This window comes from Phoenix dactylifera, chromosome 5, assembly GCF_051530095.1.
Source record: "Phoenix dactylifera cultivar Ajwa chromosome 5, Ajwa_hap1_PhDact_Kaust_v1.1, whole genome shotgun sequence".
Lineage (NCBI taxonomy): Eukaryota > Viridiplantae > Streptophyta > Magnoliopsida > Arecales > Arecaceae > Phoenix > Phoenix dactylifera.
The window spans coordinates 20,341,692-20,360,866 of NC_143194.1; the positions used below are offsets into that span (position 1 = coordinate 20,341,692).

Genomic DNA, 19,175 nt, shown 5'->3' on the forward strand with positions numbered 1-19,175 from the left:
ACTGCCCTTTCCCCCTAGCCCTTCTTGTACGTCTCATACAAATTAGAGGCCTTTCAAGGGATGATGATGATGATATCAACTAGGAGAATTAAAACGACCTTGTATTTAAGCGGACGCAAGGCTCAAGCCTTGATCCAGGGCTCTATCATTCTCCCCACATTGAATGTTTCAAGCAACAGTCAGGGTGCAATGGAAGTAGCTAGGTTGATGGTGTGAAAGAATTTGCCATGCAAAGTGAGAGGTGAAAAGAAACATAATTCTGCTGGTAATTGATTCCACCATATGTATGTATGATTTTATTTGAACATTTGTGTGTACTATGTACATATGTAAGCTTTTCATGGTTAATTACAAAGATGATCTTTAACTTTGTCCCAGGGTCATGACATGAATCATTTCCAGCGCTTCGCATTCTTCAATCCTTTAGATTTTGCCTTTGCTTGCTGAAAAGCCTTCATCTTCTGCTTCTTCCTGGCTTCTTTCTCTTCCTGTATACAAGCCAAACGGTGACACAGTAAGATTGTCGTTACGTCGTTCTGTTGACCCAAGTCTTTAGAAATACATACAGCACAGATTGAGGTGCAAGTACCTTTGACATTTTAGATTTAGCCTTTATTTTTGGAGCTTTCTCCTCGAGCTCAGCCTCACGGTCAAGTTCTCTTTGTCTAGCATCAAGGTTCTTTTCAAGATAATACTGTCGAAATAATCAAGGAGAAACTAAATTATTATACCATAACTAAGAAGATGAAGGTAACTGTAAAAACAAAATACAAATGAAAGAATATAACCTTAATAATACTCCTACCAAACTTTATGTACAGAGGGAATAAACAACAAAACAGAACCCAGGGAAGAGACCCTGAGTCCAGTAGTGATCATGCTTGGATATATCAGGGAATACTTTGTGGCACCAAATTACTGGAACAATGCAACTTTATTCAATTTGATTTGTTCTCAGTCATCCAAAAATATTTCATAAAATCTAACAAGAAATGATTAACTACCATCATCCTTTTGATATATCTCCATTATTTAGACAGTATAGAGAGACAAATATTAAACACCTTACACAAATTGCAAGCCCAATTACATAAAAGAATCATATGCAAGCTTCACGTGCCAAGCAGTTATTATTCTCCCAACTAGATGGGACAATACTGATGGACTGCATCACTGATACAGCAATTATTGCAGGAAATATATTTGTTTAAGTTCAAAAATGAGTTCAATGCTCGGGTGTTACAAATGTGAGCAGAAACGTTCAGATGCAATTCCACATTACACACAATAATGAAACTGCCAAGGATTAAGCTAACTTTGGAGATCGATAACTCATGCTTTCATAGCAAATATAACTTTTTTAGAACATTCCTTTTACAAGCCCATGTTTTTAAAATTATTTACACTTCACACGTTTTACTTCCTCATAGGGTCTTGAAACTAATGGAGAAACTTACATTGTAATCTCCTGCATAGTCTTGTAGGCCTTTGTCTTTCACTTCTATTACTCTGTTAACAATTTGCCTTATGAAGTATCGGTCATGAGAAACAGCAATGACAGTGCCCTTGTACTCTGATATAGCCTCCTGTTTGAATATGACAGTATTTCCAGAATAAAAAGTTTCAGCTTATGCAAGCAATGCACTATAGACGCATATGAATTGCACCTAGATGAGATGAAAAATGGACCAGCATACCTCCAGCATCTCTTTTGATGGTATATCCAAATGGTTGGTTGGTTCATCCAAAACTAACAAAGTAGATGGCTTCACCATAAATTTACAAAAAGCAAGTCGTGCCTGCACCAAAATGTGAGCTGTAAGTTAAAAGTGTCATATACGAAAATTATGGACCTTAACCCGACTACAGAAAATGCAGATTCACTAAAGCGCTTGGATGGCTATCACACAACTCACTCCATCAATACTACTCTTATAAACAATCGAAACAGAAAATAAGGATATATATAATTTTAAATCAGTAAGGAAAAGTTTATGTAGCATTAAGCTGCTTCGTTTTACATTTCAGTTGCAGGTCTGATAGTTGTGCCTTGTACACAAGAAGCCAGTAGCATGTAATCATACAGCATGTGCAATATATGAGAATGAGATAAGAGGAAATGTTGTGATGGACAGTTGTGATCTATCAGACATGTTTCCTCATGCTTCTGTACATATTTGGGCACCTGTCCTTACCAAGCCTGGCCAAATCCTCATACATAAGAGTACCGATCAAACTGGCTTTGCACAACTATTTACTCCAGAAGAACTCAAAGGTTCTGTTAAGAGTATACATTTTAAATCTATTTTTCTCAATCTTGCTACAAATTCAAAGAACACTATCAGCCTTTTTTGTCCTTCCTTTCTCATCGATGAAGTGATTAAGCGAGAATAAGACAATCTAAAAGCACATGCTGATTGATTTCATCCATACTAATTCAACTGGAGGTGCATTCATTTCTGCAACCTTCAGTAAAATATGTTCGAGATAGCCAAAATAAAGCACCTAAGATTCTTAACAGTCATAAACCATGATATGCATTATCTTCAACAATTTTATCATTATCTTCAACAATTCTAATTTCTTCCAATATCATCATATGCTCACTTTAGTAATAGCAATTTGGATTTCACCTTATTTAGTACTATTGAGTAGTGTTACACAAATAGCTTAACATAATGGAGCATTCTGATGCATATCAGTTGTAAGTACACCAAGGCCTGCTTGCAATTTAATTCCCAGACTTGTTTTTGCTCCCAAATATATCATTGACGTCATCAATGTTGGCTCTCTATGCACACCCCTTTTCCTAAGCAACGACAAATTACCCCTCATAAAACTTAATCAGAATTATGTTGACTGACTATTTGACATCTAATGACCAATTTTTTAAGCAAGAAAGCATCCCTGATGGCTGATTTGTTTCTGGAGTGAAGTCAAATTTGTTACTAGATGCCACTATCATTTGCAATCACTGCATGTCAACACATCTCATGTACCAAATTTACTAAAGAGTCTTTACATACCCAATTAAGAGAATTAAACTGTTTTTTCACAATTATTGACCATACGAATTATATTTAAAAATTTTGCCTGTGTGGGCCAATAAGCCAATAATGTATGAAATAAAAACAATGGAATAGTAAAGACATGTTGGAAATTTAAAATGGCCTCCTATTGCTTCAAATGTTAATTGAGTAATGATATATACAAGGATATCAGCCCTGCTGATACCTAGAGCTATCATTAAGGACTGAGGCCTCGAACCACGTCAAGACCCTACTATACTCAATTCAAGCCCATAGACCTATGGGGCAGGCATGGGCCAAGCACCAAAGTTAGATGAATAAATTTTTTTTGGTCCAGGTCCAGGTCTAGCCATATGTGTCTCAACCTGAATGCAGAATACTCTAGGGTATGGGACTGATTTTTATGAACCTGACCCAGATTCAGACCCGGACCAGATCAAGATCCCATAGTTTACTTCGTATATAATGCATAAGATTACTCGTATACCCTTTGCACTTCTTAAACAATTATCAACTATACTTGGCTATGTCACTTACAAATTATTGTGAGGGTGTGAAGGAATTTAGCTTACTAAATAGTGGAAACCGCTCAGGACCAGAACTAGACTTGATTCACACCTAAAAAACTCCCAATGAATGTCAAGTAGGGTATGGCCCTAACATACCATGAGCTACAGACACAATGGGTCATACAAATTTTATCCCACTCAAATTGGACCTCGCCTGAATCTTACTTGGATAGTGTTTGGGTAAAATTTTAGATTTAAACCTTAGATGAGTCTGGCCTAACTGACCTGTTAACATTCCTACTTATACTCCAAAAGCAAATAAAAAAATCAGAATAACATAATAAAAGTAGAATGTCTTTAAAACACAAAAAGCAAATGAATCAGTTGCATTACTTCGATAATTCAAGGCTCAAAAGCAAACTGAGCTTAATAGTTCATTATCTTCTACAAATTCGGAGGAGAAATTTTGGTGGAACAACAAATGCATCAGGAAGGCTGAGAAAACAAATGGGAATAAGAAAACAAGCCCCCAAGGACTTATTCCATACCTTCTCTCCACCACTTAAAAGTGAAACTTTTCTATCAAGCATGTCGGCTTTGAAGTTACAACGGCCAAGAAGACCCTTTATATCATCAATCCTCCAATCTTCTGCAGCTTCTTCCACTGTTTCAAGCACAGTTTTCTCCAAGTCAAGTGCTTCTGCCTGATAGGAAATTGTAACTTTTAGTTCATGATAACTTCAATATAAACATATCATTCAGAAAAATTAACAGCACCAACTGAATTTGTCAAGGTAATTTCAAACAAAAGCTCATCAAAGTTGCATCTCCAAAGTAATATATCAAAACCTTCCAATTTAAAGCAATTTCTAGATGAAGAAGTAAATAAGCATGTATCGGTGCATGACAAAGTGGGCTGTTTACTATAGCCTACCAACAAAATTTATATCTTTTCCTGTTCATTATAGAAGTTATAATTCCAAAGTGACATCAAACATCCTGGTGTTGCATAGATAAAAAGATGTATCATTAGACAAGAAACACAAATGCAACTGAGCAAAATACAGTTACCTGGTTCTGCTCAAAATAATTCGGCAAAACATTATGCTCCCCAGTAGTGATTTCACCTCCTGTAGGCTTCTCCAAACCCATAATCAATTTAAGCAAAGTGCTCTTTCCACATCCATTTGGACCAATAATGGCTATTTTTTCACCCCTTTGAACTAAAAGATTTGCCTTATTAAACAACACCTGGAATTTGAAAGAAAAGATGCTTATTATGACAAGGCATGAAAAAGAATCAGTAATCAGAGCACATGGCGTGTGTTATTTTTTATACGAAAATTACCCATAAAAATAACTCTTGCATTTATAAATTTTGTTGTACTGACCTCATCTCCATATCCAAATTGAAGATTCTTGATCATTAAGACAGTTCTCCCACTCCTTCCACGTTCAGGAAATCTGATCTTCATTTGCTTTCTTTGAAAAGGCTTCTCAACTTGCCCTTCTTCTTGAAGTTTCTCCAATTTCTGTAAAAGTATTGTAATGAACTAAGTGGTAAAATTGTCAAAAAAAAAAATGCAAAGCTTGCAATTTTAGAATTTAAATAATCATGTCAAACTCCAACAAACTGGAAACGTTAGGAGACAAAGCCTACCAATTTTACCACTTTTCTGATACATTTAACATGCACTGATATACACTGATCATAACTAGCATCATCTCATGATGAGATGATCTCATGATCTCATCTACATAGCATCGTCAAGGTTTCACCAGATATAACGGTAATAATTCTTCAACTACCAGTCAACTATTGTTGATCAGCATCCAAACTTGAGTGTCATCAATCAGTATTTTACTTAGTGAATTTATTGATATGGTCTTAAACACAGAAGAAAATATTTTCTCTTGAGAAAGTGGGGGGAAATGCATGTTATATATATCATCATACAGGCTTCAGCATCAAGGAACATAAATAATAAATTACCCTCTTATTTGAAAAGTATGTTTGAGTGTCATCAATTGGTATTTCACTTGGTAAATGTTGTGGATATGCTATTGAAAACAATACAGAAGAGACAAAAGATTTTGTCACTTCCCTATCATGAAACAGCCTTGGTGCAGCGGCTGGAGGTCACGGGTTCAAACCATGGAAACAGCCTCTCCTCATGCGGCCAACCCTGCACTGGCAGAAGCCTCATGCACTTGGTTGCCCTTTTTTTTTACATCAGGATACAAGCTTTTCAATATCAACTGAAATGAATATAAATCAACCTAGTATTTTGAAAAGTATCTTTGCAATCAGCACTGCTTTATGAATTTTCTGTCTCACTCTTACTGCTAAAACTGGGAAAAGTGATCCAAATCGTTGATGAAGAGTATGGAGTGGAATATATGGCAAAGACTAGTCATATTCAGAAAAACCCATCATCTGCATTACAAATTGTAGCTTTACTTTGCTCTATCAGGTAAACTAGTCCCAATCCAACAACCAGAAAATTGCAAAAAGCTGCTAAGGGTGCAACTCTTCAGGACTCCTTTGTCATCTACAATACTTGCTCAACTTCCATGAATCATGAACAAAAGCTCGATGGCCAAAATAGACTTAGGAACATGGTTGGATTCATTGATTTAATACCAAATAGTTTCTTTACCATTACCCCCAAAAGATATCATCGCCAATGTTCTTGAATAACAAGTCACTGCAATTTCAGTCTTCATTTGTTTGCAAAGAAGCAATAAGATTACATAATGGTTTAATAATTACTCAAACTCCTTTGTCCATGATTCATTAGAAGATATCTCCTTTCATGCAAATCTATTGCTTAATATGCTCATCTCACCTTGTTGCAGATTCAGTCTTGGTAATTCATAAAGTAGTCTATTTAAAGCACGTATGGGGTTCATATAGACAGCTAAATAAGGGGAAAATGGCTGTAGGTAATATCCAGGTGCATGCACAAAGTTGACATAACCTAAATTAGCCTGATGAGCTACCTATGTGGTAGAACTAGGAGAGAACTAACGAAGGGCTAGGGTTTGTTTGAAGAGATGAAGAAGAGAAGGGAAAAAGAATAATCAAATTGAAGTTGTAAGGAAGGATATATCTCTGACTGCAAGTTAACCTTTAACTTGACATTGGTGAAGATTGCAGTAGGATTCATGAATCCAAGCTCAGTTGACGGGATCAGGTCATCTATTTATTAATAGCTACATCAATGTGTATCATGCAGTAAGCAGTGAGCAAGTAGGTGAGGTTTGACAATAGTTACATAGAAGATACTACGGAATAGTTCAATACCCTGTAAGACCTGATCATCAAATTACATGCTTCATATACGCATTGTTAAATTAATGTTTCCAGGTCAAAACAGAATGACAAAATACAAATTCTGAACCAATAAAATGTAAATGTGCATCCAACCCGTAATTGAAAAAAAGATTGCGACATTTCCAAGATGTATACTAATATCTATTTGAAGAGGGAAGGGGATGAATGTACCATTCATGTTTCATGACATTAGTCGATCTTGTTTTATGGAATGTTCAAAGAAACACACCTTTTCTTCACTAGATGCACGCCCAGCATTAACTCCAGCACTCAATCTGTTTATTAAGTCCTTTGTATGCTCAATCTCCTTCTGCTGCTTTTCCCATGCTGCATATTGAGCTTCAACCCATGCTGCTTTTGCTAGAACATACTCAGAATAGTTTCCCATAAATACCCTGGATACTCCCATATCTGTTTCAACGATTTTCGTGCATAGTTGATCAAGGAAAGCTCTGTCATGAGATATAATGACCATTGGCACATCTTGCTTGTTAAGATAGCCTTCCAGCCATTCAATTGTGTCCAGGTCAAGATGATTTGTGGGTTCATCAAGAAGAAGCAAATCAGGATCCTGCAAGATACTATATTTTGTATTAAATCAAGTTTAGAGAGAACTGATTATGACAAGAATCCTTAATAAAATATAAAAAATGCATGAATTAAAACCCATCCCAAAAGAAAAAGGAAATTTTTTTAAAAAAAAAGCCAGGGCTATGAATGACTCTTGACCAATTTTTTGCTAATACTGCACAAAAATCCAAAGGGATAGGATAAGGTTTGGTATTAGTCACAGTTCATATCAATCCTGATTCTTTGGAATGATTAGCAACACCCCAGTAAATACCATTACATGCACACTATTTTGAATTGGAAGCATATAAATGAAGAAGATGGCTTTAACAAAGTCAACAAGCACAACAACATGGCAAAACAACAATCACATATAAAAATTTAACAAATAATACATGCCAAGATCTTAGTACACCAACTTGTACTGCCCAAATCCTTCTTTCTGCCTACATGCTTACCTGAATTAACTAAGCAAAAATCAGGACAATGTCAAAAGCCATAATGCGGAGGTACTAAAGTTTAACTAGAGATAGAAACAATGGCAAGCCTTACAATGGGAGTACTAATACAGCAGAGAAAAGGGAAACTACATACTGTAGTTGAATCACAGAACTAATCTTTATGGCTAGTGCCACATAGAAGCCATGCATCTTCACCATGACTATGTATCAGAGTGTTCTGGTCACAGGTGCATATCTCACTTCAACTGACCTTAGTGATTCTGTTTTGTTCCCATCATCATATTTTTATCAAAGGCAAACCACCAATTTCTAGTTGAGAGTATTGGTCAAGTCAGTGATTATAAGTGATCTGGTCCCTTGATCAACATGACTGTGCTGATCATATAATGTAAGTGTATGCAAGAGATATAACATATAAATCAACATAATTCTTCATGATTTTGTCCCATTATAGCTTAAGATGTTTCAATGCTGAGTTGAACATTTTTTCCCTAAAATGAAAATGATAAGGGAGTGGATTCTACTGGGCTTGCATTCATGGAGGCATGCACAAGGACAGACACCATATCGTCGTACCAAATTGCTTTAGACAATCTTTACATCAAGAAATTTGTAACTTGGCTGATAAAAACCTTTTGCCCCTGGATCACTATTTAATAGTAGCAATGATTTTTTTTTTAAAAAAAAAAAAACTGATGGTAAGAAGCAAATATGAAGTAACTGTATGAGCAGTCAACTTATCAATTGATTTTTTTGTTTCTATGCTTGTTTGTCTTTGATAGTTAAGATATTATTCTATCATATTTGGTGTATAAGGCCTTCTCTCTATGTTCCTGTCTGTAACTAGGGAAGACTGATCTCTTTATTTGCATATCTATGAGGCTACTCATCATATGGTAAAAGGTTTAGTGCAATGATAAAAAGCTTGAGCTAATAAGCACAATGGCATGGGCTCAAGTCCTAGGGCAGCCATTTTGTGCACAAAAAAAATAAAAATAAAAATAAAAATAAATCAAAGTTTAGGTTTGTCCCTGGTCTGCGCTCCCAATACCCTGGATTGCCGGGACCATAAATGGGTCTATGGCCCTATGAGGCTGCTAATCACATGACAGATTCTGAAACAATAAGTGGATTTTACCAGGTAACTCCATCATCCAACCCTCAAGAATCAGCAACAATTTTTTTAACTTCAAGTATAAGCCCGATTTTACTTGGAAATGTTAAGTAAAAATACCTGAAGTAGAATTTTCCCAAGAGACATCCTCATCTGCCACCCGCTGCTGAATGATGCCACCAGCCGTTCAGAATCCTCTGGTGCAAAACCTAGCTCAGGCATTAACTTATTAATTTTAACATCCACCACGTCAAGGTTCACATCCTGTGCCCGTCTCTGGAGCAAGTCCAGCTCATCCAGCAGCCTCCCCATCAGCCCTAGATCCTCCACCGAAGTTTCCAAAGCCTTCTGAACCTTCTCCAACCTCTCCGCGATCTCCATCTCCTCCTTGAATGCACTCAAAAACTCCTCCTTTACCGTCCTACTCGGACAAACCTCGAATTCTTGGGTCAAAAAAGCAATTTTCATATTCTCCTTTGCCTTCACCACGTTCCCCGAATCGGGCTCCTCCAAACCAGCAATTATCCTCATCTGGGTGGTCTTCCCAGCACCATTCACCCCTACCAACCCAACCTTCTCACCTTTCTTCACCTCCCAGCTCACATCCTTCAGCAAAATCACTCCTTTAAAGCTCTTGCTGATGTTTTCCAACCTAACCCCCGACGAGACGCTCGAAGCCCCACTGCTCGACTTCTTTTTCCCCTGCCTCTTCGCCCCCTCGTCAACAGAGCTCTCCGAAAAGAGGGATTCTATGTCTGCGGCGGTCTCGGCATCCGTGACGGCCGTTTCGACCGCGGCGCTCGCGGAGATGCTAGGGTTTCTACTTCTAGGATTAGCAAAGCTAGTCTTTTTCGCTAAGGATACATGGATTCGCCAGGTTTGAGGGGGACAAATCCAGACTGGGCGGAACCGCGGCCGGATCCTCGCCTTCCCGGAGTCTAAAAGAGGGGAACCGGAGAGGAATCCCGATCGGAGGTCGATGCCCCGGAGCTTGCTGGACAGATCCATCGACGGCGAACGGAAAAGTGGAATTCGGCCCAAAAATTCCAGAAAAACGTTAAGATTCGTCAAAGAATTGGGAAGCTGGAGAAGAGAATTGGGTGTAATATCATAGAAATAACGGTTAGGAAAAAGATTTGGGGGGGATTGGGGAGAGAGGGCGGGGTTCTCTCGAGCTCTAAGTGGAGAGAACGAGAGAGAACAAAGGTCGAAGTGACCCATCGACACAACTAAATTCTGATTTTAATTTCCATCTTCTTTTGTAAATCCACTCAATCCCCTTACTCTTATGATTAATTACTAAAAGACCATAACTCCTATTGGAGTCAGAATGTAGGTAATGGCATTTTTTGTTATTATTTTGAAATGAATGAATTTTTTTGGTATACAACTTGATATGAATGTTTCATGTGGTTGGGAAATAAGGGCCGATTTTGAGAGGCAGATAACGAGGATTGCGAACGTGAGGGCTGGTAGCGGTCCACGAGTACAGTGATGACTGCCAACCATTTGTGACCTGCCACGTGTTATTCTGATGATCTCCGGGGCCCACAAGTTCCATCAGAGCCTACTTGTGGACCAGCGTGTTGCGTTTGTGCCTCCGGTTTGATTTGTGCTCCAACTGACTTGCGTCGCAACACCAAAATCCAAGTCCAAATCCAAATCTTTTGGCATGAAAGATTTTAACCACATTTGGCTGACTCAGGTGGCTGCATAAATGATGGACCCACGAGTTACATCTAAATTGCACCGGAATGGTTCAAAGTGTGATTAAGGCATCACCGAACACCGTTGCTTTTCTTGTGCATGATTGACTTATGGCCAAATTGCACCAATTCATGTAGAAAAGCAAGCACAGTCAAATATTTAGTAGAGATAAAACTACTTGATTGGTGTCGTATCTAGTTCTCAAAATTTCCAACTTGAGCTGGGCTCGAATTTCTTAAAACTAAAAACAATGTGTTTCATATGGGCCTGGGTTCAAGGTTGATCATAATAAGCTCTAAGTTGTTTGATACGTAGCTGGACATCAACTATTTGCATGCAGATTCTCTTGGGACCCACTATGAGTAAGATTATCCAAATGATTCTCTCTGTGTCACCGAGCTGATTGATGGACAGCCCTGGGATTATAGTAAACCCTCTAGGAATTGGCATTTCCTTCTTGAGTGGTCTTTTTTTTACGACTAATTATTAATATAGAAATAATGAAGTTAGGAAACAGAAGAGTTTGAACCTTCATGAAGCTGTAGATGAAATTATTTGCAATTGAAAACTATATTAGAAAGAAGGGTTTTTTGCATGATTACCCCGCTAAATATCAAATTTTACATGAATACCTTTCTGAAATTAATATTTATACGTATATCATCATAAAATATTTATTTTGCTATTATATTCTTTTTTTTATCCTAATTTTTACATATGTACCTACGCTACCTAACGTCGTTAAAAAATTAACGGTTTTAAATTAAAATAATTAAAATACCCCTAATGGGTAGATGTGCCAAAAAAAAATATTTATAAGACGATCGTGATGGAAGATAAAAAAAGTAATTTCAAAATTTTATTTTATTTTTAATTAAAATAAATAAGGTTTTTAAGAAGGTATTCATCTAAATTTGAATTTTTAGAAGGATATTCATGCAAAAAAATCTTGGAAAGAAATTAATGGGGGCAAAATGGATCGTTCAGCCCACAACAAAAGGGCCATCAATTTCGGCCCCATAGACACCATGCCGACAGACGTGTCCTCGGTCCGGCTCAAAATCAGCCCGACCTCGGAGTCCGCCGAAAATTCCTTCAACTTTGGATATTCGCCAACTCGCCCGAATAAGTTCGGGGCACCTCCTGTATTTGCCGACTCGTCCGACCAAGTTCGAAGCGTCTCATGTATTCACCGACTCGCCCGACCAAATTCGGAACGCCTCCTGTATTCGCCGACTTGCCCCGACCGAGCTCGGGGCGCCCTCTCCAGTAATATGCTCCAACCCTTAAACTCGGGGTGCTCTACCAAGCACACCTCGGAACTCGGGATGCTAGGCTGGCTTCAGCACTCGTCTAGCCGACCTTACCAAATGCTTGATGTAACTTTTCGACGAGCTTGGCCTCGCCAATGGCTGCACCCATGTGTGTGCCTACACCCTCTTACGTGGCAGCATATTGCGACGCCACCATGTCATACTTCACTTACCGGCCCATGACAGCCAAGGACAGTGCCATGTTACTTCGGCCATACCCTGCTACAGCTGTCAACACCTTACCGTTTTCAAGAACGGACTCCATTGCGTGCCACAAGCAAGCTCTACTTGCGCGCCACTCCCACTCATGATGGAAACCGGCCATACCCTGCTATGGCTGTCAACGCCTTACCGTTCCCAAGAATGGACTCCACCACGCGCCATAAGCAAGCTCTGACTGCGCGCCACAAGCAAGCTCTGGCCGCGCGCCACTCCCACTCATGATAGGAACAGACCATACCTCCGCCACCTAAGCGCTTCTATCGGAACTATAAAAAACTCCAGGTAATGCCTAAGAGACTTTTGGCTTAAGAGACTTTTGGCTGGACCAACTAGACCCCACTCTAACTTAATCGTCGAAGGGCCCTCACCGAAAACACCGATGAGGCTTTGTGCTGGTACATCGCCGATCGCGGCTCCTCCGACTCCTCCAGCGTGGTCACCCTCGGGACAAATTTGAACCACAACAGAAATGATCCTACAATTAGAGCACAAAAGATGAGACTAAGCAGGAAGCTGCAGCAACGTTTGTTTATAAAATGGATGAAACTTGGCTAGCTATCGCTTATCATGTCCAAATGGGCTACAGGCGGGGAGGCAAACGGCCCAGCCCATAGATCCATGAAGGAGGCCATCCTGTTGGCCCACATGGCTGGCCCATGCAGACATCCCTGGCCCACGGGACTTCTGCGACACGCAGAAAATACTTAAGAACTATCCCAATTCCCATCAACCAAGCACTGGCCGTTGATCCTTATGATCAGATATATGTGATTAAGGTAAAAAAAATGAAAACAATATTGTTGTAGGGATGGATACCTTCATTTTCGGACGCATTTGACGTCCATCATAGAAAAAACAAAGGGAACAACTAGAGTCATGAAAGATATGAGATATCCAGAGTATGTGATTACTGGTTTAAATCACGACTTTGGACATAGACATATCTATCATTGGAAAGCCACCTTCCTCATCCACATAAAGTAGGCTACTATGAGACAAATAGTGTTCCTAACGAAGCCCGCCTTTAAATGATGAGCTACATCACATGATCCATGTCGCTCCATAAACCATCAATACGATATCTTTTGTCACGTAATAACTAGGCTTATTTATACCACATCAGAATATATGCAGTTGATTTGAAAGATGGAGAAGAAACCAAAGAGGAATTATTCTCTGGCTCTTCTTCAGTCTATCATTCAATGCAACCCACCACCCAACGAGAATATATAAACATGGCAGAGTATCTCCTACCATATATGCTTTTGGAACATCTGGAGTGAATAATTGTGTTCGAACTATTTAAATATAGACATATGAACCTTTTTTTTTTTTTAAGTTGGTGAAGACCAGGTAGGCGAATCGTTCAATTACTTGCAGAGATTTCACCGCAAACTCAGTACTAATACTCAAGCGATTGGAAAAGCATGCATCCAAAACAACATTTAACTTGGTCTGAGGGGTGTGGACGACGACCATACTGTACTTCGTGACATCTGAGCTATGACAAGAGATGGATCTGATCTTTCAGGCCAAACTTATTTTCCGTGAAGCCAATAAGACAGTAGATTGGGTGGCCGCCTATATGGCCAGCCATATAGGTAGTATCGTATGAGCTGGAGTTAGAGAGCTGCCTTTGTTTTCTAATTTTATAGAGTGTATTTGCACTTATCAGATATAAACCGTGCTTCCTAGCGCAAAAAAAAAAACAGCATTTTACTTTTTTAGAGAAGAAAAGGGCGCAAAAAAGTCATTCCAGTGTCATATTAAAGCCAGAAAATGAGGAACTCTTTTACAGCATCGTCTCCTCTCCCAATATCAATCATATGACATCAGTAGTGGTCAAAAAGCCTTGCTCCTCTCTTTCTACCCCCCTACCTCCCCTTCTCCTCTAAATATTTATGGCAATTTAAGCACGAATTGTTCAAAAACTATTCAAAAAAAAATTATTGGACACAATGCTTTAGCATCAACAACATTCTTCTGTTTAAATATATCAATATTTTAATTCATCATGCTTTTTTTTTGCTTTTAATTATATATTTTTTTGGAAACTTTTTTAGATTTCTTATTGGAATGTTTGCAAATTATTAATTATATATGATGTTGCTGGAATTCGGACCCGGGGGCGACCACTGGGCCGGGAAGGAGGAGCTCCGGGAGAGCTTGGCGAACGGCGGCGATCCGACGATGTGCGGCGTCCTCCGGGAGACCTGCAAGAAGCCGGTGGCCGGGTTTTTCCGGCGCCGGCCCTCCGATGCTTAAAACAGAGAGATGGGCTAAAGATTTGCAAGAGAGGAGCTCGAGTCAGAGAGTCTGGAAGAAAAATCCCCCCTCCCCCCTCAGGAGTTTCCTATTTATAGGGGGGAAAGGGTTTACCTGTGATGAGATAGAGCGAAGACGCTGCTGTACAGTGGAAGTTAATGCTCAATCGTGCAGATCAACACTATCCTCGTGGGAGATCAGGCCGAAGTCTTTGAATTATTGCTGAACCATGCTGTCGTTTATGGCCAGACAGGTTTGCCGTATGGAGCTAAACATTTGTAGTCAACTGGGGCCATGCGCCTTAATTGTTGAGTGAGCCACACGAGCTACATGCCTGCAGATGTCTCATGCATTGATTGTTGAGTGAACTAGGCGTTCGGAAAAGCCATACGCTTTAATTGTCGCGTAAGCTGAATGTCTGGGGAGGTCGTATGTATCGATTGTTGGCAAGGACAGGGCACGCTTCGTGGGAGAACACGATAATGGCGGTCTACCGCTCGGATACTTTTTAGTCGGAGGAGCCGCTTGGGCACTTTCAAACCCCTGAATTGGGACCCGTTCGGGCGCCCCTTGCTCGGAGGGGTGCCCGGTCGCCTCCTGCTCGGAGGGGTGCCCGGTCGCCTCCTGCTCGGAGGCTTGGTCGCCTTCTGCTCGGACACAATCCTTTTTCCCCCCCAACACTACCCCCCAACTTCCGAGTTCGAGCTGCTCGCAGGCTCGAGCGCGGGAAGTAGTTAAAGTGGATTAAGGGAGAAATTTTGAATTATCGCGCGCTACGAGGCACTTTAATGGGAGTAGGTGGACGGCGTCCCTTCTTTCCCGAAGCGTCTCATCATTAGTACCTCCCATTTTTCCAAGCGTTTTTGCGCTGTGAGCTCATGATGGGGCTACACGATCCGACGAGGCGTCTCCTTTTCCAAAGCGTCGGTCCGAATTGAATGCTGCGCCTTAACTCCCTGGGTTGACTCGTGTCGTGATTTGGACAGGGAGGAGAGTTCTACCGAGCGGATCTGAGTCGTTGGTGGGGCCTATATATAAACCCCTCCTTAGCCATCTTTGATTTCTTTCCCATCATCTTCATCTTCTTCCCGTCTCCTTCTCAGTCCGAAGCAGCCGATCCTCCAATACTCCCGGCGAACTCCCACAGGTCCCTCTTTTCATTGCTCGGAACCCTTCTTCTCTCCCTTCGTCTTTTTCTTCTTTTTCTAATGGGTCTTGGTCCGACTGACATCGGGTCCATGATGAGTGAGTTAGAGGTCGAGATGGCCGAGGAATGGTTTTTTCCTCGGCGAGGGTTCCGTTTGGAACCCGCTGGGTTGGGGGATCGGGTAACGAACCCCCCAGTAGGTCGGATCGGAGTGTACTTGGAGGCACTCTAGGCCGGCCTACGGTTTCCCCTCCACGGGTTCGTAAACGAGTTGCTCGGGGAGTACCAACTCGTTCCGGCGCAACTTGCTCCGAACGCATGGAGGACGATTATCAGGTTCTTGTCCCTGTGCATGGCATTCGGGATCCCGACCTCCGTGAACGTCTTCCGGCGGCTCTTCATGTTGAAGTCCAATTCGGGAGATGGGGAGTGGCTCTATATCGCCCTTCGGGCGGGTCGGCCGCTCTTCCAGGGCGCTCCGTCGTCCATCCATGATTGGAAGAAAAAGTTTTTCTTTTTGGATTCCAAGCGGACGTGGGGGTTCGACCCCAGGTGGAGGCAGAGCCGGCTCAGGACCGCCAACAAGCTCCCCAGGTCCATAACAAGGGATCCTTAACGCCGTTCGCGGCCTCGGGGATGGTATTCTTCTGAGCGGCCTCGTGAGCGAGGACGCTCTAGTCAATGTCGGTCTGAGCTCGGTGCGTCCTCAGGGTAAGGGTAGTAGTAGAAAGATTTCCTTTTTCTTTTTCTTTTCCTTCTTTTTCTTTTTCTGCGTAACATTTTGCGAACTTATCTTGCTCGTCCTTGCAGATATTGCAAAGATGGTGATCAAGAGCGAAGCTTTGTACGCTCGGTTCCGAAAGAGGGCTGCCGAGCTCGGAGGAGAACCGCTCGAACCGAAGAAGAAGGCAAAGGTCTCGGCTGACGGAGCCACCGAGAAGAGTGCTCTCCGGATCGGACCCTCCGAAGCTGCTCGGAGGGGAGGCTCGAGCTCCGAGCCCGGGAGCTCAGCTGGAGCCACAATGGCGCTTGCATGCCCGGCGCCAATCTCGCAGGTCCCCCCTCGATCGCCCGTCCGACCCGAGCGCCCGGCATCCGAGCCGGGCAGCAGCCATGGGGCCGCGAGGCCGCCTTTGGCGGAGGCGACAAGACCTGGCCTCCCCGACCCGCCGAACGAGGGCCAACAAGAAAGACGGCCCTACATTCCGGAGTGGACGGTGTCCGAGGGCGACTCAGCCCTCGAGAATATCGAGACGGTGCGGCAGATCTTCCGCGTCGCGCTCCTTCCCGCCGACAGGGCGAAGATTCAGGCTATGAGCCTGAACCAATTTTTGGAATCGACTCGCCTCTCCGCCATTCGGGTAAGTCTTCATTGCTCGCTGTTGCTTATTCCTTACGCTTTTAGCTTTCGTGCCCTAATTTTATCCTTGGCCTAATTTTGTCTTGCTCACAGCACCTTCACGAGATTGAGACCTTGATCTCAATCGGTGCAGACTACAAGGAACGAGCTCGTCGGTGTTTACGGGCGCAAGAGGAGGCCGAGAAGAAGTCGGCGGAGCTCGAGCTCCACAAGGAGCTTTTGCTTAGAGTGGGGGCCACCGAGGACGAAGTCCAACTTCTGACCATGGCGCTCGAGGAAGAGAAGGCCGCTCATACTCTGGCTAGATTAGAGTTGTGGGCCGCCGAGGCCCACCTGGCCGAGGCGCAATCTCTGCTCGCCATCCGTGAACAGAGAGTAAAGGAAGCGGAGCGGAAGGCCGAGCAGCTCAAAGCTCGGGAACGAGAGGCCCAAGAACGAGCTCAGGATGCCATCCGGCTCTTTCGAGAATCGGAAGAGTTTCAAGAGCTGCTCGAGGAGGAAGCCGTGAACGGCCTTATTCAAGGGTTCAACGACTTCCGCAATCAACTGCGCCAGCTCTGCCCCGATTTTGATCTCAATCTACTTCAGCCCGGAGCTGGAGTCGAAGGCCTCGGGGCGAGGTCAGACGAGACGACCGAAGAGGCAGCTCCGGAGGCTCCCACGGAAGAAGCTGCTCGGGGAATCGCTCCCGAGGTCGCGCCTGAAAGCACCGAAGGCGGCGAGGTTGGGGCCACTGCCGAAGGAGATCCAGCGGTCGAAGTCATCGAGGGCATCGAAGTCGAGCCCGGGGAGATCTCGGCTGGAGATGCCACGGGAGCCGCCTCTTAAAACTTTGTACTTTTTCTTTCCTTTTTTGTAACAAGAGGTCGGCCCTTGTCTATCGCACGGCCAAGCCTTAATTTTGTACTTGGCCTTCGGGCTTTTGAATGGAAATATTCCTTTTCAACTTTCGTTCTTTCAATTCCTTTATAGTTCATTTCTTAGCTAACGTTTCTCCAAGGCTCTACTGCTCGGGTTTCCGAGCTGCTAAGGCACTTTAGACCGAAAAAATGCCCGAGCTTGCCAAGCTCCTAAGCTTGAGTCGCAGTTTCGCGGTCGTAGAGCTCGGGCCCCCAGCTGCGGGGCGCCGTGCTCTAATCATCTTACTAGGTAACTAGCTTGTGGCCCGAGCTCGGGATTAAATTTCACCGAGCAGCCGAAAAATCGAGCTAGGGTTCGTGCGGGCGTGTTCGACTAGATTTCAGCTCGTAATCGGCTCGGCGGAGGACCCCGATATTGGCCGGGATTTTCATTTACATATCCAATATAAGAATGAATGGAATGTACGTATCGAACAAGACATAGGCGCCAATCAGAGCGTACCTTCTCGGGGCTATATGCCCCGTGCCGCGAATTGTTTTTAGTGGTACCTCAGTTTTTCGTAGAGGACGACCCCGAGCTTAATCCGAGGCATGGGGTCGTAACCCTTTGAGCTCGTACATGAAGCTGTCGCAGGCTTCAAGGCGCCCAGATCTCGATCTAGGTATCTGACATCGGAGCCAAGCCTCGATAGTCGATGGGGATCGAGCCGAGCTCGGTGGTTGATGGAGATCGAGTCGAGCTCGATAGATGATGGAGATCGATGGCTTCGTCTCGAACTTTTAGATGATCACGAACATTTATTTCCGGAGGGAATCGCGAGGGTACTATCCCATCATCTCGAGGTCGAGGAATTTGGGTACGCACTGTCGACACTCGGGGCATCCCGATCTTAGTCGAGGAGGCGCATATGGGGGACCGCGAAGGTACTATCCCGTCTTTCCGAAGTGTCGAGGGGTCTGGGCACGCACTGTCGACACTCGGGGCATCCCAACCTCAGTCGAGTTACTTAATGGAGATCGAGCCAAGTTCGATAGATGGATATCGAGCCGAGCTCGATGGTCGATGGAGATCGAGCCGAGCTCGATGGTCGATGGAGATCGAGCCGAGCTCGCTAGATGGAGATAGAGCCGAGCTCGGTAGCTGAGGGAGATCGAGCCGAGCTCGATGGTCGATGGAGATCGAGCCGAGCTCGATGGCTGACGGAGATCGAGCCGAGCTCGATGGCTGACGGAGATCGAGCCGAGCTCGATAGCTGCGTCTCGGTCTTCTGGCCGAGGCGT

At 42.9% G+C, this 19,175-nt stretch overlaps 1 protein-coding gene across 1 annotated transcript; it reads right to left on the bottom strand.

Moving 5' to 3' along the window:
• Window positions 1-248: 248 nt before the first annotated feature.
• Window positions 249-10,235, bottom strand: ABCF5 (general control non-repressible 5). Its single transcript, XM_008813358.6, has 9 exons — window positions 9,141-10,235; window positions 7,105-7,446; window positions 4,930-5,070; window positions 4,610-4,789; window positions 4,087-4,242; window positions 1,698-1,799; window positions 1,458-1,586; window positions 590-694; window positions 249-488 (listed from the first exon to the last, which is right to left on the bottom strand). The coding sequence occupies exons 1-9, from the start codon at window positions 10,026-10,028 to the stop codon at window positions 393-395; spliced, it is 2,139 nt and encodes a 712-aa protein (XP_008811580.4). The 5' UTR covers window positions 10,029-10,235; the 3' UTR covers window positions 249-392.
• Between the last annotated feature and the right edge of the window lie 8,940 nt (window positions 10,236-19,175).

What these genes read in the sequence shown, in the direction of transcription:
- ABCF5 (XM_008813358.6), bottom strand. Translation starts at nt 10,028, where the DNA reads ATGGATCTGTCCAGCAAGCTCCGGGGCATCGACCTCCGATCGGGATTC. An exon ending in ATTATTTTGAGCAGAACCAG is followed by an intron (nt 4,243 to 4,609) that starts GTAACTGTATTT and finishes ATTTCCTATCAG; the next exon opens with GCAGAAGCACTTGACTTGGA. An exon ending in CATCAAAAGAGATGCTGGAG is followed by an intron (nt 1,587 to 1,697) that starts GTATGCTGGTCC and finishes ATATTCAAACAG; the next exon opens with GAGGCTATATCAGAGTACAA.